The 26,118-nt window shown below is 35.1% G+C and overlaps 1 protein-coding gene and 1 long non-coding RNA gene across 2 annotated transcripts in view; both read right to left on the reverse strand.

Annotated features, from left to right (window-relative positions):
- LOC144377779 (uncharacterized) overlaps positions 1–15,318 on the reverse strand; it is a 53,456-nt gene extending 38,138 nt beyond the window's left edge. Inside the window, exons 1-2 of the long non-coding RNA XR_013438868.1 lie at positions 15,248–15,318; positions 14,805–14,892 (exon numbers count right to left, since the gene is read on the reverse strand). This is a non-coding gene — a long non-coding RNA (uncharacterized LOC144377779). The remainder of the gene's footprint in view (positions 1–14,804; positions 14,893–15,247) is intronic.
- A 3,434-nt stretch (positions 15,319–18,752) lies between these two features.
- On the reverse strand, positions 18,753–19,694 carry LOC144377527 (olfactory receptor 4F21-like). Its single transcript, XM_078048966.1, has one exon. The coding sequence runs from the start codon at positions 19,689–19,691 to the stop codon at positions 18,753–18,755; it is 939 nt and encodes a 312-aa protein (XP_077905092.1). The 5' UTR covers positions 19,692–19,694.
- Positions 19,695–26,118: the final 6,424 nt, after the last annotated feature.

Below are 26,118 nucleotides of genomic sequence, written 5' to 3' on the forward strand. Positions count from 1 at the left end.
TAATTTCAAATGGATGATATTATATGAAGTAATTATTAGAAATACATAACAGGAAACTCTACCTTAATTAAGGACTTCAGAACAGGAAGAAGTTTCTCCTTAGTCCTTTGTAATCCAGTATGGCCTCATCTTAAGTTGACTACATTTGTAAAGATCCCACATTCACAAAGCTGCAAAGAATCTACTTGGTGGACACCAGTCAACCCAAAGTAGTAGTATAGGTAGTGAAGCTATCAGGGAACTAAAATGGTTGTAGAATAACTACAGAGTAAAATATATTTTTTATTAACATAGTAGAAGTAACTTAGAGAAAACTGAGCTTTAGTCTTGCTTTGATGTAACAGTTAGTAATTAAGTGTTCCTTAATGTTTTTTATTTTAGTAATTCATCAAAGCCACACTCTATAAACTTTGCCCAAAACTTAACAGATATCATCACCTCTCTTTAGTTTTGTTTCCCTATACAACAAGGGAAAATAGAATTTACTTCCTACTTTCTATATCCATTAGGTTTTGTCTTTCACTAAGACTGGGTTATGCATATCCATCAGTGAAGGGGGCCAAGTTTGAGGCCTATATTTGGAAATAATCAGCCATTTTATCTTAGAATCTACCTTTTTTCTTCTTGAAAAAGAAAGCCATATCCTTTTACCCTTTATAGCCATTTTTATGTTGTCCACTATTTATTCTCATCTCAGTTACCCCTTTTAATTATTACTTTAATCAAAGTTACTTACTCTTATTTCATAGAGAATACTTTAAAAAAATCTTGCCATCTGCCAGGCATGATAGTGCATACCTGTAATCTCAGTGGCTTGGGAGGCTGAGGCAGGACTTCAAAGTTATCCTCAGCAACATAGTGAGGTCCTTAGCAATTTAGTGAGACTCTGACTCTAAGTATATAAAAAAGGCTAGGGATGTGGTTTAATGGCTGAGCATCCCTAGGTTCCATCCTCAGTACCAAAACAAAACAAAACAAAACAAAACAAAACAAAACAAAACACTACTACTACAACAAATGCCCTGCAGCCTGACTACAGTTAATATGATAAAAACATATTGTTCAGGAACTATTATAATAGGGGAATAGAGACCTTTCAGCATTGCGCTGGGTTGAATTCTCCATACAGTAGGAATAAGTGGAGAATTTTATAGCTAAGCAGCAGGTTGTGAGTCAGTGGAATGAAAATTATTAAGAGAAGATATTAAGGGTGCGGGTATTCTCTGTATTTCTACTTAGTATGATTTTTGCTAAAACTGGGTATACATACCCATGAGGAAAGGGGGCCAAAGTAGAGGCCTAGTTGAGAAGAGAGCTCAGAGGGGGTCTGACTAATTTTGGTCAGGAAAAGAAAAATCTTTCACCTCTTAAGAAGGAAAAGTGAGAATCATTGACATATAGTTATTTTAATGGGCCAGAAAAGCTCATGAACACTCAAAATATAACTCCCTATTTCTGCAAATATCCTACCCACATGTTAAAGGCAGTAAGTGCTATTTTTAATCTGTTATTTCCCATCATCCTTCATATATGACACCTATAAAAATATCTAAGTTTTTATAAAAACTTAGTTTTTGTTTTATAAAAATGTAGGTATTTTTATAGGTATCATAAAATTTTTTAAATATTTAATTTTTTAAAAATACATAACAGTGGAATGTATTACATTTCTTATTACACATACAGAGCACAATTTTTTTATATCTCTGTTTGTATATAAAGTATGTTTACACCAATTCATGACTTGATACATATACTTTGGAGAATGATGTCTATCACATTCTACCATCATTGCTAACCCCTCTCCTTCCCTTCCCCTTTACAGGTGTCATAAAAATTTAAGTTTTTATAGATGTCCTATATGTAGAATGATGGAACATAATGGGTTAAAAGCAGAAAAAAATGAATATATTTTACTAATATGTTTTGAAGATACAGAGACTCTATTCAAGTATAGGTAAAATCTCTTACACACACATACACACACAGACACTCACATATGCAAGTATCAAATATTTTCATATGCAATCTCATACCAGATTTATTAGAGCTGTTCTATTTCCCATGGAATGAAGAAAAGCAGACCAATAGATAATAAAAGCAAACAAATTGTCTATTATCTTTCATCTGATACACACTACATCTCTACTATCCCAGTAGAGATTATTGAATGATCAGATCTTGAAATCAAATTTGTAATTCTTACTATCATCAGTGAAGAACTAATTACTTATGAGACATGTTGAATCAGAACCAGAACCAGAACCAAAATTTCCCCAAATCCAGAAAAATAAATAAAAATCATTATATCAGAAAACAAAGCAAATGTCAGATTGCTGCTTGATAATCTCTATAGGAATCTGGAGGAGACATGACTGGGCTTAAGCAGGAAATTCATTATTTGGGAAGTAGATTAACTGGCTCCAGAATGTGTGCTCCCTTGGATATTGCAATGGAAGTTTCAGAGGGGTCAGAGGATACTTTTTAAAGAATTAAAGACACGTTTATATAAAGTGGTCATGTGTCATTTATTCATCTCACTGGTGAGGGAAGAGCAAGATTATAAGTCAGTTTTAAACACTTCCACTGTAATGCAATCTGTTTCTAAGTCTAAATGAATCCCCCTGAAAGTGCAATTTAAGGGCTCTTGATTTCACCAATTTTTTGATTCTGACAGTGGCAATGTTTTATAAATGGGCTAATGAACTGTGACCACTTCAGAGCTTTTAAGAGACAAACCCAAAGAAGAAGAAGAAGAAGAAGAAGAAAAAACTAGTCAGGATACCTCTTATTTAGAAAAATATTTTATATTCTTAAAATTATACTTCCTCACTTATTTAATTTTTTAAAAATTTTTTTAAGAGAGAGAGAGAAAGAATTTTTAATATTTATTTATTTATTTATTTATTTAGTTATTGGTGGACACAATATCTTTGTGCTGAGGATCGAACCTGGGCCGTACGCATGCCAGGCGAGCGCGCTACCGCTTGAGCCACATCCCCAGCCCACTTATTTCATTTTTTATGCAGTTCTTTTCCCTTGGTGGAATTATAGTTGATGTAAGGACAGTATTTGATACATGTATAGAAACAGCCTATATTTTAAGACATTTAAGAAAGATTAGAGAGGTCATCAGAATGAATAATGCTCAAATTGACTGTTAAACGTGAAATCCAAATCAAATCAGTTCTCTAGACTGAAAGTCATTATGTTGGGTAGAATATGGTATATTATTAATAAAAGTTGGGTTGAAAAGTTCCGCAGCTGTATGGCAAAGTGAGAAATTGCATTCTTGCAACCTGAAAACAAGGTCCAGTGTGGTAGTGTGTAGTTGGCTAAGGTGTTGATGAAATACTCCTGATTTCATAAGAAATCAAGTCCCACAATGATGACACCCAGAAGCCTTGGGTCTGGTAGTTACAAACTTCAGTGGTCATGAATCTACCAACCAAGCAGAAAGGAAGGCATCGATAAGCTGTGTTTTGTTTTATAAAAATGTAGCTAATGTAGCTTGTTCTTTTTCCTAACCAATAAGTATCTCATATAGGTAAATATGTGAAGGTGTTCATCCTTTTGTCTAATTAACAACTATGGTCATGAACTTTCATATGGAACTAGTTAGCAGTATACCTTAGAAGTGTTTTCTAGAAACTCCACTTGTGATTATATATGCTTTGGAAGTACTTGCACATGTGTACAAGAAGACATAAAAATTTGCTGGTGGTTACCTTGCAAAGCAAAAATTAACAGAAACCTAAATGTACAGTAATGGGGGATGATTATACAAACTCTTGTGATGGCTAGTCCCTCTTGCCCTCCCATACCTAATTTTCATCATGTTTACTCTGCTCTGCTCTGTCAAACTGAACATTGGGACTGGATCAATGGGTAGGTTTTGCCCTTGGGCTTCTGCACATGTGAAGCTAATGGACTCTATGGCAGGAATTTGGAAGACAGAAAGTGGAATCAGGGTGTGGATTTCTTTCTCCTTTCTGAATTCTTCCACCAAAGCCCTCAGCTCTCCTTGATGTCCTTTATCTACTGGAATTGCTCTTTGTTTTCTGTTAATGCTCCCTGGGATGGGCCCTCATCCTAGGCATAGTAATCATTTATTTTTTTATTTTTTTTTAATTTTGGTACTGAGTATTGGGATGTTTACCTCTGAGCTACATTCCCTATAGTAATCATTTCTGATTGTATCTAGATCCTGGATACCTTATCATTCCTTTTTGATTTCCTTTAATACTATCTACATCCTTATAAATTAGATTAGAGAGAAGCTCTGAAAGCCAGTCACACTAAAGAAATCAAAAATTGCTTAGCATTTTGTAGTCAATACAACATAATTTACAAAAGGAAAAATGGCTGATTTAATATTTTGTGTCTATTTGCTTTCTAATGATAACTGATTGTTTACTGTCAATTAGTTATTACACATAACTTTAAAATGAGTTATTTATAGATGCTATAGGTATAGAAATATAATGCATTGCCCTCAATTTTGGAAATTTACAGTCAAATGATACAGGTTCTTTGAAGAAAGAAAGATTTTATATTTTCAGTGGAAATTCATGGAAAGAGGAGAAAGGCTGAGATGGGAAAGGGGATTTCTGCCTTTTTCTGTCTGTTGTGCTCGAATTTGGGACCCCTAAAAGACCACCAGAGACCAAGATCCATGTAAGTAGCAAAGAGTCATTTATTGTGAGCTAGCTCCATGCACATAGCAACTGGTGATGCTGAGAGGCCCTGAGCCCAGGGTTTGCAGCAGTTTTATACTCTCTTTGGGGAAGGCAGGGACTTTACATACATCATAGCATCTCTTAGCAAATCATCACACACCGCAGGAAAATCATAAAACAACTCTAAAACATGATTAGCACATTCACTGGTGGGAACAAGTTGGGTAGGGGTGATTGGTTAGTACAAGAGGGGGAATTTGTTTGAACTGATTGGTTTAAGCCATGAGGGGAGTACAAGCTGAACTACATGGATTCCCAACATGTTATCAACCACCATAAACTACTGGAAGGGTCATCTGGCATCCCAGGTATTTTCCCTGTCTCATACTGATTGGTGGTTGCTAGGAGGTTGCTATGGGTCCTCACCTAGCCTGACTGAGTCAGGACACCTGGCTCTGTAGATCCCTCCTATTATTTGTAGATAAACAACTCAGCAGGATGGGTATGTGCTCTGGGTTTTTCTAAGAACAAGGGTCATGCCCCCTTCCTTGGACAGGCTTTGCTCTGAGATAGAGGCTGGTTTCTCAAAAATGGAGTCACATCAGTTTCTCATTGATCTCATGCTGTTTGGTCAACCTATAACTCTATGCTGATTTATTAGATCAACATACTTCTAAAGTCATTGATATAGCCAAAGAAATATCTTATTAATGAGAAGAATTGACAGGATGTTCCAAAAGTCCTTTAGTCTGTATTCAGCCTGGCCACCTATATTTTTATTTCCTAGTAGTCATTTAATCAAGATTATCGTGTGCTACCTCAGAGGTGTAAATATTTTGTAGGGTATTTATTATTACTATGCTCTGAGCTGATATGAACTAGCATTTTTAGAGCACTTCCTCATCCATTTTGATTTGTTAACTTCCTCCTTAATTATCTGCACATCACAGAAAATTTAAAGAAGCATGTAATGCTCGATTAAGTATTTTATTTCATAAGGAAAAAGACTGATTTGACAAAGTTCAATATTTCTGAAAGTTTGACTAATTTTAATTTTAGAATTTCACTAATCTTTTTTACTAGGCTGGAAGATTGGAGATTGTGTGAAAATTGAATTTTTTGTCTAAGTGATAATTCCCCATTGCAGGAAATAATAGCATAAAGCTTTTACAAGGTGTTGCTCCTATAACACTTTTCTCAAATGTGTCTTGTGTGTGGGTGTGTGTGGATGTCCATGGTAAGTGCATTTAAAATCTGATCTATTATCAAATTTTAAGTGAAAAGTACAGGTTTATGAACTATTGTTATCATGTTGGATGTTAGATTCCCTAGAACCTATGAATTTTACTGCTGTCAGTTTGTATCCTCTGATCAGTGTCTCTCAGTTTCTCCTTTCTCTAGCTTTTGGTAACCACAGTTCTACTCTCAGATCCTATGAATTAGACTATTTTAGAGTCCACATGTAAAGGAGATTATGTAATAGTTATCAGTACACTTTGTTCAATTTCATTCTACAGTTCCTCTGCTCATCTCTGTTCCTTAATTCTCTGCTTATACTCTACTGAGCTGCCTTCTATTTTCATGAGGTTCCCTTTTTAAAAATACTGATTTCTCTTTCTTCTGCATATGAGAGAAAACCTTTGACCCTTGGCTTTCTGAATGGCTTATTTTACTTAGCATGATGTTCTCCAGTTTCATCCATTTGCCATCAAATGCCATAATTTCATTCTACTTTGAGTAAAACTCATTGTGTATATATATCACATTTTCTTTATCAGTTTATTCATTGGTTGGTGGATACCTAGACTGGTTCTATAATTTTGCTGTTGTGAATTATGCCAACATAATATTGATATGCATGTATCACTATAGTAGAAGCCAGTTATTTTTTGTGGATTAGTTTTTTTTTGAGGGCTAGGATGTTTGATTAGAATATTTCAGTTTTCTGTTTTTTAAAAATTATTTATTTATTTATTTTTACAAATTTTACTTTATATATATATATTTTCCCTAAGGTGTTTCCCTCAATTCTCCTTTTTCTTGTGCTAAGAGCTATTTGCTATTGTTCTCGCTTTCATTCTTCCTTTAATTTTTTACTTCTGTCTTCTCTCCTACTCCCTCATAATCATCACATTCTATACCACTCTGTTCTCTCCTTGTTCACCATTCAAAACTGTAAATCCTTTTGCCAGCTTACTGTTTTTAATGTAGACAATAACTGATTATATCATTTCTGTTTATTGTGACAATTAACATTGCAGACATCATAGCATAATGTATTTGGTTTAATGGTGTATATTGTTTGAACTGGTTGTTGTTATTTTGTCTCTCCCTAAATGGTGAGGCACTGGAAACCTTCAGGGACACTATAAATCCACAGGGTAGAAACTCTACTGCCTCAGATTTCTAATGTTAGATGGAAATACACACAACAACATGAAAAAGCAAGGGAACAAATTGTCCCAAATGAACCAAGATATTCCAATAACCAAAGCCATTGACACCACATTGGAAGAAAAGTCAGAGAGGGAGTTTATAATGCACATTGTTAAACTGATCTGTGAGATAAAGAACAATATAAGGAGTTAAGTCAGAAAATACAGGATGTGAGAGAGCATTTCTAAGAAGTGAGATCCTGAAAAAAAATCAAGGGCTGGGGCTGTAGCTCAGTAGAGCACTTGCCTAGCATATGTGAGGCACTGAGTTTGATCTTCAGCACCACATAAAAATAAACAAATAAAGTAAAGACATTGTGTTCATGTGCAACTACAAAAAAATTAAAAACTAAAGTTTTGTTCAATAGATTGATTTTAAAAAATCATGCACAAATCCTCAAAATAAAGAAACCAATAAACCAAATTAAAAATTCAATGGAAAGCATCACCAAAAGACTGGGACACTTGGAAGACAGTTTTAGGCAATGGAGACAAAAATATATAATCTTGAAAACAATGTTGACTGTGGAGAAGATATGTTAAGAGAACATAAACAGAACTTCCATGAAATAGGGGATAACCTGAAGAGACCAAATTTAAGATTTATTGGAATAGATGGAGGTTTGAAGATACAAATGAAAGAACTGCATAATCTTTTCAATGAAATAGTATCAGAAAATTTCCAAAATCTAAAGAATGAATTGGAAAATCAAATACAGAAGTCTTACAGGACCCTGAAGTTATAAAGTTACAAAGTTACAAGAAACCCACAAGTTACAACAGACCCACACCATAGCACAGCATTATGAAAATACCTAGCATGCAGAATAAAGATAGAATTTTAAAGGCTATAAGCAAAAAGTATCATATGACATATAGGGGGAAACCAATTGGATCACAGCTGATTTCTCAACCCCGGCCCTCTAATCTAGGAAATCCTGGGATAATATACACCAAGCTTTTAAAGAAAATGGATGACAACCAAGAATTCTATATCCAGAAAAATTAAGCTTCAGATTTGAAGATGAAATAAAAACTTTCCATGAAACAAAAGTTAAAAAATTAACAGCTAGAAAGCCAGCACTACAGTACATTTTCAGCTAAATATCACTTGATAATGAATTGAAAAATGCAAACAAGCAAGAGGAACTACACTAAAGGAAAATTCGATAAAAGGAGAGACATAACAAATTAAAAACTAGAAATGAACCAAAATTACTGGGTACACAAATCACATCTCAATAATAACCTTGAATGTCAGTGACCTGAATTTATCAATCAAAAGATATAGACTGGGAGAGCAGGTTAAAACACAAGACCCAACAATATGCTGTCTCCACCAGACTCTCCTCATAGGCAAAGACATACACAGACTGAGGGTGAAAGGGTGGGAAAAAACGTATCACTCATATGTATTGTGGAAGCAAGCAGGGGTTTCCATCCTTATATGTGATAAAATGGACCTCAAGACAAAGTTAAGTCAGAAGGGACAAAAAAGGATATTTCATACTGCTTAAGGGAATTATACATAAACAGGATAATAATCTTAAATATTTATGCCCTAGGCAATAGAACATTTATGTACATCAAACCAATTTCAATTTTAGGAATCAAATAGACCACACCACAATAACACTGGGTGACTTTAACATACCAATCTCACTACTGAATATATCTTCTAAAGAAAATCTAAACAAAGAAACCACAGAACTCAATAACACAATCAATAATATATTTTTAATGCACATATATAGAATATTTCATCCATCCATGAGCAAATGCACATTCTTCTTAGAAGCACACAGATTCTTCTCTAAAATAGTCCATATCTTCTGCCACAAAGCCATCTTAACAATATAAAGAAATAGAGATTTGATGATGAAATAAAAACTTCCATGATAAACAAAAACTAAAGGAATTTACAGCAATAAATCCTGTAATAGAGAACATTTGTGGCAAAATATTCCATGAGGAGGAAATGGAAAACAACAATGATAATCTGCAAAGGTAAGAACTCTTACAGTAAAGGCAAAGCTAACCCAAGGAGAAACCAAGTCAAGTTAAATACCAAAAATAAACAAAAATGAACATAAATACATATCATATCTCAATAACCTTGAATGTTAATGGCCTAAACTCACCAATCAAAAGACATAGACTGGTAGATTGGATTTAAAAAGATCCAACAATGTGCTACCTTGAAGAGCCTCATCTCATAGGAAAAGACATCCTTAGACTTAAGGTGAAAGGTTAGGATAAAATATACCATTCACATGGTCTATGTAAACAAGCAGGGGTTTCCATCCTTATAAAATAAAGTAGACTTCAAGCCAAAGTTAATCAAAGGGGATAAAGATGGACATTTCATATTGCTTAAGGGAACCATACCTCCACAAGACATAACAGTTATAAATATATATGCCCCAAACAATGGAACATCTATGTTCATCAATCAAACTCTTCTCAAGTTCAAGAGTTAAATGGACCATAACACAATAATTCTGGGTGACTTTAACAAACCTCTTTCACCACTGAAAAGATATTCCAAACAAAAGCTAAACAAATAAACTATAGAACTCAATAATACAATTAATAACAGACTTAACTGACATATATAGAGTATATTATCCATCAATGAGCAGATGCACTTTCTTCTAAGCAGCACAGGGATCCTTCTCTAAAATAGACCATATACTATGCCATAAAGCAACTCTTAGTAAATACAGAAAAGTAGAGCTACTCTCCTGTATTCTATCAAATCACAATGAAATGAAATTAAAAATCAATGATAAAATAAAAAATAAAAGCTACTCCAACACCTGGAGACTAAATAATATGCTACTGAATGAACAATGGGTCACAAAAGATATCAAGGAGGATATTAAAAAATTCTTAGAGGTAAATGAGAACACAGATACAACATATAAAAATCTCAGGGACACTATGAAGGCAGTTCTAACAGGAAAGTTTGTTGCATAGAGTTCATTTCCTCAAAGAAGAAAAAGTCAGCAAATAAATGACCTAAAATTACATCTCAAAGCCCTAGAAAAAGAACAAACCAACAACAAAAGCAGTAGAAGAGGGAAATAATTAAAATCAGAGCTGAAATCACTGAAATTGAAACAAAAGAAACAATTGAAAAAACTGACAAAACAAAAAGTTTGTTCTTTGAATAAATAAATAAAATTGATAAACCCTTAGCCATGCTAACAAAGAGAAGGAGAGAGAAAACTCAAATTACTAGCATACAGGATGAAAAAGGAATTATCACAACAGACACTACAGAAGTCCAGAAGATAATTATAAATTATTTTGAAAATTTGTACTCTAATATAATAGAAATATCAAAGGCCTCAGCAAATTTCTAGAGGCATATGATATGCCCGAACTAAATCAGGATGATATACACAATTTAAACAGATCAATTTCAAGCAAGGAAATAGAAGATGCCAACAGAAGCCTACCAACCAAGAAAAGCCCAGGACTGGATGGATACACAAATGAGTTCTACAAGACCTTTAAAGAAGCACTAACAGGAATACTCCTCAAGCTATTTCATGAAATAGAAAAAGAGGGCACACTTCCAATCACATTCTATGAGGCCAATATTTCCCTGCTTCCAAAATCAGGCAAAGACACATCAAAGAAAGAAAATTTCAGACCAATATCTCTAATCTATGTCTCTACTCTAGATGCAAAAATTATCAACAAAATTCTGGCAAACTGAATACAAAAACATATCAAAAAGATAGTGCCCATCGATTAAGTAGGGTTCATCCTAGGGATGCAAGGTTGGTTTAACATATGGAAATCAATAAATGTAATTCATCACATCAATAGACTTAAAGATAAAAATCATATAATCATCTCAATAGATGCAGAGAAAGCATTTGACAAAATACATCACCCCTTCATATTCAAAACACTAGAAAAACTAGGGATATCAGGAACATATCTCAACATTGGAAAGCTATATATGCTAAGCCCCAGGCCAATATTATTCTAAATGGAGAAAAATTGAAAGCATTCCATCTAAAACCTGGAACAAGATAGGGATGCCCTGTTTCACTGCTTCTATTTAACATAGTTCTTGAAACTCTAGTCAGAGAAATTAGACAGATGAAAGAAATGGATATGGATAGGAAAAGAAGAACTCAAATTATCACTATTTGCTGACGATATGATTCTATACCTAGAAGACCCAAAAAATTCCACCAGAAATCTTCTAGAACTAATAAATTAATCCAGCAAAATAGCAGGATATAAAATAAACACCCATAAATCAAAGGCGTTTCTGCACATAAGTGACAAATTCTCTGAAAGAGAAACTAGGAAAACAATTCCATTTACAACAGCCTCAAAACAAACAAAGAAACAAACAAACCAACTTGAGAATCAACAAAAGAGGTGAAAGACCTCTACAATGTAAACTACAGAACCCTAAAGAGAGAAATTAAAGAAGACCTTAGAAGATGGAAATATCTCCCTTGTTCTTGGATAGGCAGAATTATTATTGTCAAAATGACCACACTACCAAAAACACTATACAGATTCAATGCAATCCCAATTAAAACCCCAATGACATTCCTCATAGAAATAGAAAAAGCAACCATGAAATTCATCTGGAAAAATAAGAGATCCAGAATAACCAAAGCAAGCCTTAGCAAGGTAAATGAAACTTGTGGTAATAGTATTTCATACCTTAAACTATACTACAGAGCAATAGTAACAAAAACTCTCTATAGGTTATTAATTTCCTTCCATTCTTGGTGAAACGATAAATGATGTAAAATAAATAAATCCTTTACTAAACCATCTCTTGAACTCCCAAAACTCAATGTTTATGTTAAAGACATCACATTTGCTGACCCCGGGTCTCCCTATAGTTTTATTATCACTCTTGAAAAACATGTTTTTACTACAGTGTGAAAGTCAAAGTTAGTTATTTTCCTCTTCCACAATTTGTACTCCCTAGAATGAGCTTTTCCTTCTCACCTGACTATAAACCAAAAAGATATTTGACATCTGCTGAAAGGTTAATAAAATAGGTACTTGTCACTCCCTGTTTTTCTGTATGCTTAACAAAACACTGTTGAAATCTTGAGAACTGTTTGCTAATTTTGTTCCCAGAATGTGCTGTCCTCAACTGCTAAACCATAGAATGTACTCCCTCACTCAGTTGCACGCAAACTGCCCACTCGCCCTGACCCGTCAATGAACTTCCCTCCCTGCCCTCTCCAAGGAAAGTATATAAGCTCTGCTTAAGCTGTTCTCGGGGCTCTCTGCTCTATTCAAGTGAGCTCTGAGCCCCAGCATGCTGGACCCCCAATAAACCCTTTGCTGTTGCATGAGACAGTCTCTTGGTGGTCGCTTCCTCCGACGCTCGCCCGACCTTTACACTGCAAATGGAGATTCTACCACTAGACTATTTTTCTGTAACTGAATTTAATATATCAAGTCCAAATTTTTCTTGTTGTTATCTTCACTTTGCACCTACCTGTTCCCAGACCACAAGTAAGTAGGCTCCCTGAGTAGATTACTTTTCAGCTTGTGTTACTGCTATTACATGAAACTACACAGTGTGTATTAGTGGAGAGTTATGAATATCGTATTATCTAATGCATTCTAAGTTAGCAAAGTGTTGTAACTTAAAAAAATTCCTCCATTCTCATAGCTTCTATGTTCAGAAATTCAGAAGTTCTGGCTTAGACTCTAATGAAACTGCAGTCATGTCAGCTGAGGCTGTCTTGAGATTGTTATCTAGGGTTAAAGGGTCAGCTCCAGAGTGGTTTTCTCATATAACTGGCAAGTTGGTACTTCCTGTTGGTAGGTGTCTCCTTTTCTCTCAGTGAGGGTTTCTTCACAGAGCTGCTTCAATAGACTCCTGACATGGGAACTAGCTTTGCCCAAAACTAGTGATCCAAGAAACCAAGCAGAGACAGTAATGACCTTTTATGATCTAGCCTTGGAGGTCCTGTGCTGTCATCTCAGCTGTACTTTAATGTGTTGTAGATTTGTTGTTGGAGGAAACAAAACAAACCAACAAACAAAACCTCCTACAATAATAAAAAAGAGGTAATTACCAGCATTGGAGAATAATGACCAAGTACTTCTGCAGAAACCTGGATTTGCCAGATTTTCTCATGGGGTCAGGGGAATTGTTCCTGGAACCCAATTGTTCTGGTAAGAATAACCAGAAGAAAAAAACCTTGTAATCAGTCACTAGAGAGGAAACAAAACTTAAAATGGATATTTTTAAAATATTGCTTTGCAAGCGGTACATGCCTGTAATTCCAGCAAATCAGGAGGCTGAGGCAGAAGGATCACAAATTTGAGGCTAGGCTTAGCAACTTAGTGAGACTCTGTCTCAAAATAAAAAAGAAATGAGGATATAGCTCAGTGGTAAAGTGCCACTGGGTTCAATCCCTAACACTAAAAAAAAAAAAAAGTATCACATTTGGCAATTATATCTGTCAATTCTGACTTGCTTGTTTATTGCTTAAAATGAGGCAGATTGGGAAGGATGAACACATTATTCAAATTCATGTGGATTTTATCAAGAACTTCATCTTAAGTACCCATAATGTAAAACAGGATATTATACTTGAATTTCTTTGGCAGTCAAAAAAGTAGACTACAATCTGGAATCTATAAAATTAAACCAAAAGCCAGTATTTAAAAAGACCATTATACTGCAAACCTCTTAAAACTAGGACTAGACATGGGTTTTATTCATTCAGCTCATTCTTCTACCCATATATTAGTCTCTGCCCAAGGAGCTTGAAGCCCTCCAGGCAAAGCATCTTAATCCATTCTGGGTAATAGTTCCATTGAAGACATAATCCAAGCAGTGGGTAGATAGAAGCAAGAACCCTTAAATCTGTCTGTGAGGAAGCAGACATCTCAGGGGAAGTAACACCTGAGTGGATACATGAGGTTCGAGACGGGAATGAGGGTGGAAGGATGAATTCTAAGACAGTAACAGCTTGCAGAATGAAGTATGGCAAGTTCAGCACGTCAGAGAAACTAAGTGGTTTAGAACTAACAGGACAGTAAGTACAGTGGAGAGTGGTAGGAGAGTTTTTACAAAATAACACACCTGATCCAGACTATTTGAATCAAACTCTCTGAAGGTGGGCTAAGACTCTCAATATTTTTTGAAAGTGCCTGAGATAATTCTGATGTGCAATTCTGCTTTAAAACTGCTGTTTTGCTCTTGCTCCTCTTTATAGTCCTATAGTACACCCTCTGCACTACAGCATCCTGGTGACATTGAAACTCTGTTGTTCTCTGTTCCCTGCAGTGTGGAAGATTATCGAGGGCAGCAATATTGCCTTATTTTTTTCTTTCTTTCTTTCTCTCCAATGCCTTATATATCTTCTGCCATATGTTAGACACTCTATAAATATTTGCTTATTTGAGCAAAACTGAAATATTAAGAATAAATTAATCCAAAGCTAAAAATGTGAAAAAAAGTAAAAATAATTTTAAAATAAAATCATAAAAGATGATTAAAATAGAAACAAGCTATAATACAATGGTCTAAAAAATTATGAATTTTAGAGAGAAGATATTAAAAAATAACATTGCTCCCCCCAAATCTTTTCTCTTTAAAAAAAGATTCAAAAAAAGCAAATAACTGAATTCTTATCACTGTCTATGTTAAATTTGCTTTTCAAGAAAGACTTACCATGTCCACAAAGCAGGAAAATCCCCTGACATCCTTCAGTGTTTCTCCAAAACCGCTCATGCTATGGCCCACAAACCTTTTCTCAAGCCTAGGAAATGAAACAGAAAATGTTTTGTTTATCCAGGCCTGTGAGCTGGCAGCTCATTGTTCTTAAAGTAGTCTGAAACAGCTAATGCAAAGAGTGTAATCAAGCTTCATTTTAGCTGGAAAAAAAGAGAATATATCTAGTATATTAGAGTTATGAAAATCATAACTTTAATATTAACTAATGATATTTTGAAAACTAAAAATCCAGTTTAACGAATCACAGAATGACTTGATAGCTTCAAAGATCACTACTTTAAATTTTTAAATAATTTTTAATTTCACTCAAAGTATAAGAATCTCTTCTCATTTTAAAATTCCAATATCACAAATGAAAACAAAGACCCTTTGACAATGACCCTTAATCCAGGTCCCCTTCCTTTGTCTCTGGGATAACAATAGATTGTCACATTTTTCCAAAAAATCTATCAGTTAGTTCCTTGTAAGTGGTGGGTCATGTGGGTGGATTAATGAGTTCCATGTGGTTTAAGCTCATTATTATACTTCATTTGCTATATAATGTGTCCCTTGTTCAGATACAATGTTACATAGCTATCACATGACTTGAAAAGTGTTTCTATGATGTAAATCCACAGATGATTATGCTGAAAGAAGTGTTGAATCTTTATCACTCAGGGTTTGATGGAACCCTTTGCTTAGTTTTGTATTTATGTGTATTTAACATTGTAGACAGAGGACTCTAGTTTCTTTTCACTGTTTTATAGATACTGCCAGAAATTAATCAAGGCCCAGGGAAGAAGAGATGTCACAATTGCCATGCTCACAGCCAGTTGTGCCAGACAAGGGGGGAAGTAGAGTGTCTGGAGATTCATATGAGACATAGGGCTTCATGAGAAATACCTACAGGGAAGATCCCGTGGTGACAGGTGAACAAGTAGCACCTCCATCCACAGCGGCGCTTTGCCAAGCAGTGCCCTCTCACCCTCATGACATTTTGTCCAGTGTTGGCTGGCCGAATGAGTAACACATAACCTTTGCACAGTACCTCAGTTCTATTGCAGTCACCATTGAGAGGGGATCTATATGTTAGGCTGCTGGAGCAGTAACATCATCAGCATAAGCTTGGTTTGCTTGTATGCCCAGCATCCCAAGGGGCCAAAATGTGAAGTACATGTGAAAAAATAATAATAATAGGTGACTTTGTAAAGATGAAATTATTTTTCCCTAGTTCTCAGTATGCATTAGAGAAAGCCATGATATTTCAAAATAATATACATCTGTACATTGAAGCCCAGGCTTGTTCTCAGTGTTAACTTGGCTAGGTTTTTGAGAACAGAAAGGGGACATTCAGGGACATGGTGTTTTACTCTCTCCCTTTTCTTTAAGTATGATACAACACTCAATTGGGAAATTGAAGGTAAGTATTTGAAGGCACTATCTTCAATAGTTTGGTAGGTTTGAGAGAACCAATAAGACACGGACAAGGAACCTAGGGCTAGCAAAAGCAGTGAGCTGTTATCATCCTTATGGCAACAGGGCTCTGGAAAGAAAGGGAATGCTAGAATCACAAATAAGCTACTGCTGAAGAAGAGGGTGTCACCCTCTTCTCTGTAACAGAGCCTGCTCCTGTAGGTTATCACAGACTTTTCCTGTATCCCAAGAGACCATCCCATTATCCCAAGGTGCGTTGCCCTAAATAGCATTATAAGTGAACCTAGCAGCCTATTCTACTAATCTATCAGTCAGTTCCTTGTAAGTGGTGGGGCATGTGGGTGGACTAATGAGTTTTATGTGGTATAATCTCATTATTATAATTCATTTGCTATATAATATGTCCCTTGTTCAGACACAATGTTTCATAGATATCTCATGAATTGAAAAGTTTTTCTATAATGTAAATCCACAGATAATTAGGCTAAAAGAAGTGTTGAATATTTATCACTCAGTGTTTGACCAAAGAAATAGTATCACTAGAGTGTATAGAATAAAGTATTACTTATTGGAGTTAGACTTGTACAATGGTGGAAACCATTAGGCAGTTCTTATAGTCTGTTACCACTGAACCTCATGCCAGTCTGAGGCCAGTAAAGCCACCATTATGAAAGATGAGTCATCCTTAAAGAAAAGGAAGACATTATAACACTAGGGTTTTGTGATGCCCCTCTCGGTTCCCAAGAGCCTAACAAAGCCAAGTGAATGGTGTCTGGGCCAGAATGAGTAGATAAAGTTTATCTTGAAGGATATTTTCTCTCACGCACAATGGGAACTAGGGACAGCTACTGTAAAAAGTTGCTTTTGCATATTCACCAGGAGAGTTGCTTCTTGGGATGCTGGTCATAGAAGTAAACTAAGCAAATTAATGCTGGTGATGTCATTGCTTCTGCAGCCTAACATATAGAACCCCTCTCCGAGTGGGGACAGGTGTGGAACCGAAGGTGCTGAGGAAAGGATACGTGTCACTCATCCATCCAGTCAACACTGAATAAAATTCCATGAGGTAGACAAGGTACCTCTTGAGAAAGCTCCATAAGGGACAGAGGCGCTATGTGTTCAGCCTATCACCACTGAACCTTCCCTGTGAGCATTTCCTCAATAAAACTTATGACTCATATACTGTCTCTGGTTAGTTTTTTGGTCTCTCAACAACTTATCTCACTGGCCCAAGTGTGCTTTGACCTGACAGAAGGACAAATGGACATGAAACAGAGACCAAAGATAAACCAGTATTGTGTCTGTCTCTCAAAACTTCCTTTTTTTTTTTTGTACTGGGGATTGAATCTAGGCACACTCAACTACTGAGCCCCGTCCATAATAGTTTTTATATTTTATTTAGAGACAGGGTCTTGGTAAGTTTCTTAGGGCCTTGCTAAGATGCTGAGGCTGCCTTCGAGCTCTGTATCCTCTTGCCTCAGCCTCCGGAGCTGCTGAGATTATAGGCATACACCACTGCGCCTAACTCGGTACTTCCAATTTTGATAATGCAGGTAACTGTGTAACCTGGGTACTTTCATCATAGTCATGTCCTTGCATCTGGCTCAGGATTTGGAGGAACTTCAGGGAGAGAACCAGTAGGAGATAGGATCTGCAATCTTAGGTGCTGTTCCATACCACAGGGTGAGCCAGCATACCAGAAGCAACATGGGGACAGTACACCCATCTTCAAACCAAAGGTGAATGTTTCATCAATTCCACATCCAAAAACCACACAAACTTTCCATGTGGTGAAATTCAGACAGAAATATACTAAGCAAAACGGGAGAAAAGGAAGTAGGATAAAAAGGGCAATGGAAATTGAATGGGTTTGGGTAGCATAATGCTAATCAAGAAAAGTCATGATGCTTTCTTAGTTCCTTTCTTGGCCTTCTAAAAATAGCTTTGACCTTTCTATCAAAACACCATCTATCCATTAGACTAGGGTGAGTGCTCTTGAGAGTCTAACCTCCTTGCACAGCCTTGCAGAGTACCAAGAGGGAGTGTTTGCAAGTTGCAAGAAAGCAAAAGAAGCTCGTTTTAATGTCCTCTCTTTGAATACAGCCAGAAATTCCTGTATGTGAGGCAATTGCTGTTTTTAAGAGATAAAAGACCAAGTGAGAAAATTTCCCTGTTCTAAAGGCTTTAAGGTAGCATGCCTTCTTCTATACATCTATGAATTTACTTCATTTATATGTTATTCCTTAGGAATTGAGGTTGAGAATTATTATAATATATGCTTTTCAAATAATTTTCTATGTGATTTCTTCTGTTTTCAGAAGAGATTTTCCCTTCCTTCTAATTAGAAGACAAAATGGCCTCAATATCAGCATGCATAAGCAAATGAGATTAGGCAAAGAAAGGCTTTTCTCTGAGTTTTATCATCAACAAGGAATGTCTGTGTTCAAAAAAGACTGTTCTAAATACAATCATTTAAGAGATCTTCCAGTAACTCACTAACTGTCTGCATATTCTCCTCATTGCCACCTTCATTTCTTGGTTCCGTAGTGTGTAGATGACAGGATTCAGAAAAGGAGTCAGAACTGCATCAAAGAAGGCCAGGAACTTATCCAGGTGTGTGGAGGGAGATGGCCATGTGTAGAAGAATATCAAAGGACCAAAGAACAAGACCACCACAGTGATGTGAGCTGACAGTGTGGACAGAGCCTTGGAGGAACCAGCAGAAGAGTGTTTCTGAACAGTGAGAATGATGACAACATAGGAAATGATCAGTATGAAAAAGGAGCCCACAGAGATGAAACCACTGTTGGCTGTGACCATGAGTTCCAGTCGATAGGTGTCTGTGCAGGCAAGTCTGATGAACCGAGGAAGGTCACAGTAAAAGCTGTCCAACACATTAGGGCCACAGAAGGGCAATTTTACTACAAAAGCTAATTGAACCAGTGAGTGCATAAGGCCAACCACCCAGGCAGCCACTAAAAAGAAGATGCACATCCTTGGGCTCATGATGGTTAGGTAGTGAAGAGGCTTACATATGGCCACATATCTGTCAAAGGCCATGGCTATGAGGAGCACCATCTCCACACCACCAATGAGATGGATGAAGAAGATCTGGGTGATGCAGCCTCCAAAGGAGATGACTTTGCGCTTCCTGAAAAGGTCATAAATCATCTTTGGGGAACTGACAGAAGAAACACCCAGGTCAATGAAGGACAGGTTGGCCAACAGAAAGTACATGGGAGAGTGTAAGTGAGGCTCAGAAGCCACTGTGAACACAATGATGGAGTTTCCTGTCATGCTTGCCACATAAAACATGGAGGAGAAAACAAAGAGGAGTAGTTGGATACCCCAGGAGTTGGTGAGTCCCAGGAACACAAACTCCGACACCACAGAATGATTTGCTCCATCCATTGGCTTTGTTGGAGGTGCTGCCTGAAGAACAACAGGAGAAAATGCAAATTATGACATGTATATTAATAGACCAGGAGGAGAGGGGTCAAAGTTATAAAAACCTAGTTTTAGTTTAGCATTAAACCAACCTAAATATCAACAAGTATATGAAAAAAGGCTTAACATCACTAATGAATCAGGGAAGTCTTAACTAAACTCACAGTGAAATATTAGTTTATACTTGTTAAAACAGTTATTATCACAAAGTCAAAATATAACAAGTTTGGGGTGGATATCAAGTTAGAAATTCTTTGTACACTGTTAGTTGGACTTTAAGATAGCAGCAATTCAGGAAAATAGTTTAGAGATTTGTCAAAAAAAATTGAACATAGTGGCTATTATGTAATTCAGTGATAGAGCACTTGCTTAGTATGTACAGGACCCTGCATTATAGCTCTAATATCAACAGAAACAAAAAAAATATAATAGATCTTCCATATAATTCATAATTCCACTTGTGGGCATATATATGAAGGTTAGTGACATTATTATACCCCAAAGACATTTTCCTATATTCATCACAGCCTTATTTATAATATGCTGAGAGAGTATAATATATGGAGACAACCTGACATGTCCATTGACAGTTGTATAGATCTCTCTCTCTCTCTCTCTCTCTCTCACACACACACACACACGCACACAAACATTCTACACCTTATTAAAGGATATTCTGAGTTTTGTGACATCATGAATGATAATGGAGGTTATTGTGCCAAGGAAATTAAAGAGACATGGAAAGACAATTACTGAAAGATTTCACTTATATGTATACTATATAAGAAATCACCTTCATAGAAGCAGAGATTATTATGGTGGGCCAGGAGTGGATGGGGTGTGCTGGCGAGATGTAATGGGAAGATATACATCAAATATTCAGTTTAGATCCTGAATTTTGTATATCTGTTATACAGTGTGGTGATTGTGGTTTATAATAAATGTGTACTGCATACTTGAAAATTCCTAAGAAGTAGATCTGGAATGTTCTTCTCATCACAAATAAGCATATATTGATCCAATATTTTTATAATGTGTATATACATATCAAAATCTAACATTGTTCACCAATAATATATTTAATATGTATTTCAATTGTACCTTAATGAAACTGGAAGTGGGGGAGAAATTCACTTATTATGCCCACAGATTTTGAACTTGTGACTACACAGAGAAGTTGTTGGTTATCATACAGAGTTGTTCTGTTCCATGTAGAGTTGTCTCTGAATTTAATATGCTTTGTCCCAGAGAAGTTGCAGTGATGTTCCTCATGAGATAGGTGGCCAACATGGGAAATTGATTCAGCCCCAAGTTCTTTCAATTTTTCCTTCAGAACACATAGTTCAGTCAGAGAAAACTATTCACCTTTTCTCAACTCATGCCTCCACCAAGACCACAAGATTATTCCAATAAATAAGCCTTCCTTCCTACTCCCCACCTCTGGAAAACATTTATCTTCAAAGTTTATTAAATGTTTACCAAACCTAGAAGGTCTTACTTTATGTTATTTGGATTCTCTGATGCAATGAAAAAGTGATCCACAGACAGGTGCAGGTCCATGAACTGTCAATTACCAGTTTGCATCACCTTAGCTACTGAAATGATGAGTAAGTGTTAGAAGTTTCTCCAACAATTTGATATTACAATGAAAGATAAACATCTGAATTTGCATTCTACTAAATGAAGCACTGGGGGAGAAAAATAAGATAATGTGAGAATCATTGCCTTGGAGGATCTGAAAGCTTAAACCTATGAAGGTCACTGTGGCGTAATAGACAATATTTTGTTGAATCATCTGTGAAAGGACTTAGGACATTACATTGTAATTTTGACTGTCTTAGGGAAGCAACATAACATAGTAGAATGAAAAAGGACTTTGGATTCAGAAACCCAAAATGTATACAGTTCAGCCACTGAGAAGCTATTTTGGGCAAGGTACTTAACCTTTTACTCCTCAGTTTATTTATCAGACGAACAAATTTAAATACTGACTTCTTATGGTAAGTTGTAGGGATAAAATAATTAAAGGTTGTATACATGCATTCAGGATATTTGTATTCCATATATAGATATTCAGTAAATATTAATATTACTTTCCTTTCTTCACTTACCCATTATAGTGCTTAGTGCATGAGATAAATAAATAAAAATGAGAGATGTTATTGACAAGTAGAGAATATCTAAACACCATGTCTGAAAGATATTTCAAAATATAGTGGCTCATTCTACTCAATAATAGATTATAATTTTAGTGATCAAAAGTAAATTTTAAATGTAAATTAAATGTATTTCTTTATAGTACTTACTACAGACATAATTTGTTGTTTTGTTCTCCTTTATTAGACCACAATCCCCTTAAAGTTACAGACTACATCTTTCTTCTCTCCAGTGTTTCCCAAAACTTAGAATCACAACAGGTACATGATGGGAACAGTAAGTGTTTTCTGAAAGATAGAAAACGATGTGTTTGGATGATTTAAAGGCATATTAAGTTATGCCTAATTATATAATTAAAGATGATAAGCAGACCTCAGTTCTGAAGTGGCACAGAAAATAGAAAATGTAGTATTATAAAATTGATCAAGAATTGCAGAATATATGAAATTAAAAAATTTAAAGGAAAATCTGAAAAGGACTCTGAAATTTGGAAAGTATGCATGTAATGAAAAGGGAAGAGAGAAAAATTTCATTTCAAAGTAATAAGACAGTCTCTAAGATGTGATCTATACTGCTCTTTTAACCTATTCTTTAGAAATAGTATAATTATAAACAAATTATATCTCAAGGAGTGTTTTCAGCACTAAGGCTCTTAGAAGTTTTTCCTCCATTAGTTTTCATGATCTATAAACGCACTTGTCTTTTTGGATCTTTGATCTTATGAAGTAGACAGGAACCCAAATTTCTCTTTAAAGTGAGTTTAAAATAAAATGAGATGCAGCTATGGAATGTAGATGTGCCAAATGGATGAGACTATATTCCTGTAAATATCAGGGGATATAAAAAATTTTAAAATTAGAGCCATTACAGCTTTAAAGTCACTTGACATAGGGTCAGGATTCAAATCTAATTCTAGAGAAAAAGTCCTGGAAAGATTTAGAGCTGATGCTTTTTTAGCTAGAAGTCATCAATATCCTCAGGGAAACTCCTAATGAGCGCTTTTGAAATCATCTTCTCTTATAAATCAGCTGTCCTTGAAATAATTTTTCTTAAATGCATTAATTATGTTAATTTGAAATAATTATATATCCATGATGTAAAAGACAAGACCTCTTTACCCTGTCTTGTGATTGATCCTTTTTCTCTACTTATATAAAATTTAGAAATCCTCCAAATCAGATGCCCAGACATTTAATTCTTTTTCTTTTTTTTTTTTTTTAAAGAGAGAGTGAGAGAGGAGAGACAGAGAGAGAGAGAGAAAGAGAGAGAGAGAGAGAGAGAGAGAGAGAGAGAGAGAGAGAGAGAGAGAGAGAATTTTTAATGTTTATTTTTTAGTTCTCGGCAGACACAACATCTTTGTTGGTATGGGGTGCTGAGGATCAAACTCGGGCCGCACGGATACCAGGCGAGCACGCTACTGCTTGAGCCACATCCCCAGCCCCAGACATTTAATTCTTATGGATGAAAGAAATATTTGGTGGGGGTTCCAAATACAGAGTCATCAAGTTAAATGGGACCTATAGCAAATCTAGGTGTCATCTAAACCTTTATCTATATATGTTTCCTCTGACCTCTAAAATATTCCAAGTTGATTATTTCCCTGAGCCCAAACTTACTGTGTTTTTACTCTTTAAAGTGTCACAAAACATTCTTTATATCCAAGCAAAATCTAACCCCCTCTAATTTGAGAACATCTCTACTCTTATTACTCTGGGAACATAGCCTTTTCAAATAAATGCCTGTTTGCTTAAATGAAACAAAGTCACCCTGTAGCTTTTCGATTTGCAAGTCTCAGAAAACAACACCTTATACATTTACTCTTTGATTTCCTTTCTCAGGTACACTCAACTCCAGAAAATTTTTCCTTTGTGAACACTTTTTAAACTCTTCACCATTCTTCTTATTGTTCAGAGATTAAACTGATATAAACCGGCTGATTATAAACTATGGGGAAAACACAAATATAGTAACTCTTGGTATTTTTAAATATTATTGCACTTTGAAATTTTTGAAATCTGTAGGATTTCTCTTTATGCTATTGATTGTACATTTCAAAATGATATTACTTTAGAAATTAATCAGTTTTTGGTCATTCATTGGTCTCCATGTCAAATTTTTATTTCTATTCAGATATCTACAAGACTTTTTTCCATCCGACAAACTTGATAAGTTCCTAGTAAATTTGCTTCTATTTTATAGACGATCAGTTTATAGCCATCTTTTGAAAAGCCAATGGAGAGAAAATGTAGAACTTTTTTTAGTTGTTTCTAATTTTCATGTGTCTTTTTTTTTTGCCTATTCACCAAGTGGCAGAAGATGAGATCATCAGTGTAATCATCAATTACAACAGAATGATTTATTGCAACCAGTGCAGAATTCAAAACATTATAAAACTGTGCCTTTTTCTAATGTCATTCACATTTTCCTAGGCAAAATGTGGTTTAGTTCTAGGTTAAAGTCAGTTAGCGTTTTCTAATATGTCTGTAGGCTTTTTCACAATGATTATCCTGTGTTATTCAATTCCTTCTCCAGGATACTTTCTATTTCACATTAGGATACACTCATGCCCTTTAGGATCTGACTCATGTTCACAGCAATCCCAAGAACAGAATCATGTCTCAAACTAAAGCCATGTTTCCTATTATTAAATTTATTCCCATACATTCATTTTACCTGTATAAAGAGAAGAGCATCTTCTGGGACTCAGGTTTTCCTGTGCTCTCTAATGTAAAAGTCCATATAATATCCTGCAATAGGAAGATATGAAGCTAATTTTATATATCAAGAAGCAGTGACCAAGTGATACTACAAAAACATGATACCTCATGGTTTAGGGACTTTTTCCCTAGAGAATTTTTTTCTTTTTTTTGTCAGTGTGACCAGAGGATCTAAAAAACTCATAATAAATGAATTCTAGATAGGGACGAGAGGTGGGAGGAAAAAGGAGGGGGCAGGGGATTAGCAAGGATGGTGGAATGTAATAGACATTATTATCCAAAGTATATGTATGAAGACACGAATTGGTGTCTTTATATATAACCAGAGATATGAAAAATTGAGCTGTATTTGTATAATAAGAATTATAATGCATTCCGCTGTCATTTATTTTTCAAAAAATCAATAAAAAAGAGAGGGAAACTGGAAATTTTTTGGCATTTTTGTGCTATTTTGTTGCAAATTTGATAATTATACATCACAATTCCTATAAATAGGTAAATATTAACTTAAAAATTAATATAAACACTTAATTCTAAAAAGACAGAATGCTACATTTTTAGAATATTATGAAAGCTGTATTTTTATACAATAATATATCATATAATTAAGAATGTATAAATGGATTTAGCCATATAGAAATTCATTCAGTCAATAAAGCTTAAAAGTGATAAAACAATTAAAAATATCTATTGTTTGATTTTAAACCAATTATGTTACACCTATACATTTAAATTCTCTGCAGCCACTAAAAAGCAAGTTCAACTTTGTTGTGGTTAAACACAACCGCAACATATTGTTAACAAAGTGGATAGCAAAATAACATGTAGTACGTTGTTGTACTTATATGCTTATATGAAGCTGGACAAGTGCACAATAACTCTTTCAGTAACTATATTGTTATATTGTGTGAATGTATGAATATGTAGTAAGAAATTCACCACTATGTATAAATGCAGTGTATGAATTTAAAAAAAATATGAAGGAAAAAAGAAGAGAAAATTTGCCAGAACAGAGGGCAAGTTTTCAAATAGAAAAAGTTGTTTTAAATTGACATGTAAATTATAAACATTTGTATGGTATGGTGTGATAACTCCATACATGTATACAATTTGTAATGATCAAATCAGAGTAATTATCATTTCACCTACTTAGCATCATGCCCTTCAATCATTTGGGGCAAATGAAATTTTATTCTTATGAATGCCTGAATTATGTATAAAATCATCAACTGATGGGCTTGGGTTTTCTTGCTTTCTATTTGCTTGAGTTGAATCACTGGGTTATTTATTTGAAAATAATTTTTTTGTGTGGGCATTTATTGTTATGAAAATCTTTTGTATTAGCACAAATTTTAGTATGATGAATTTCCAGTTTCATTTGTTTTTAGAAAACTTTAAATTTTCCTTTTGATTTCTTTGATGACCCACTCTTTGTTTAAAAGTGTGTTGTTTGCTCTGTGTGTGTTTGTAAGATTTCTGCAGTTTCTTTTTTTGGTTGATTTGTAGTTTTATTCCAT

Source organism: Ictidomys tridecemlineatus, chromosome 5 (assembly GCF_052094955.1).
Source record: "Ictidomys tridecemlineatus isolate mIctTri1 chromosome 5, mIctTri1.hap1, whole genome shotgun sequence".
Lineage (NCBI taxonomy): Eukaryota > Metazoa > Chordata > Mammalia > Rodentia > Sciuridae > Ictidomys > Ictidomys tridecemlineatus.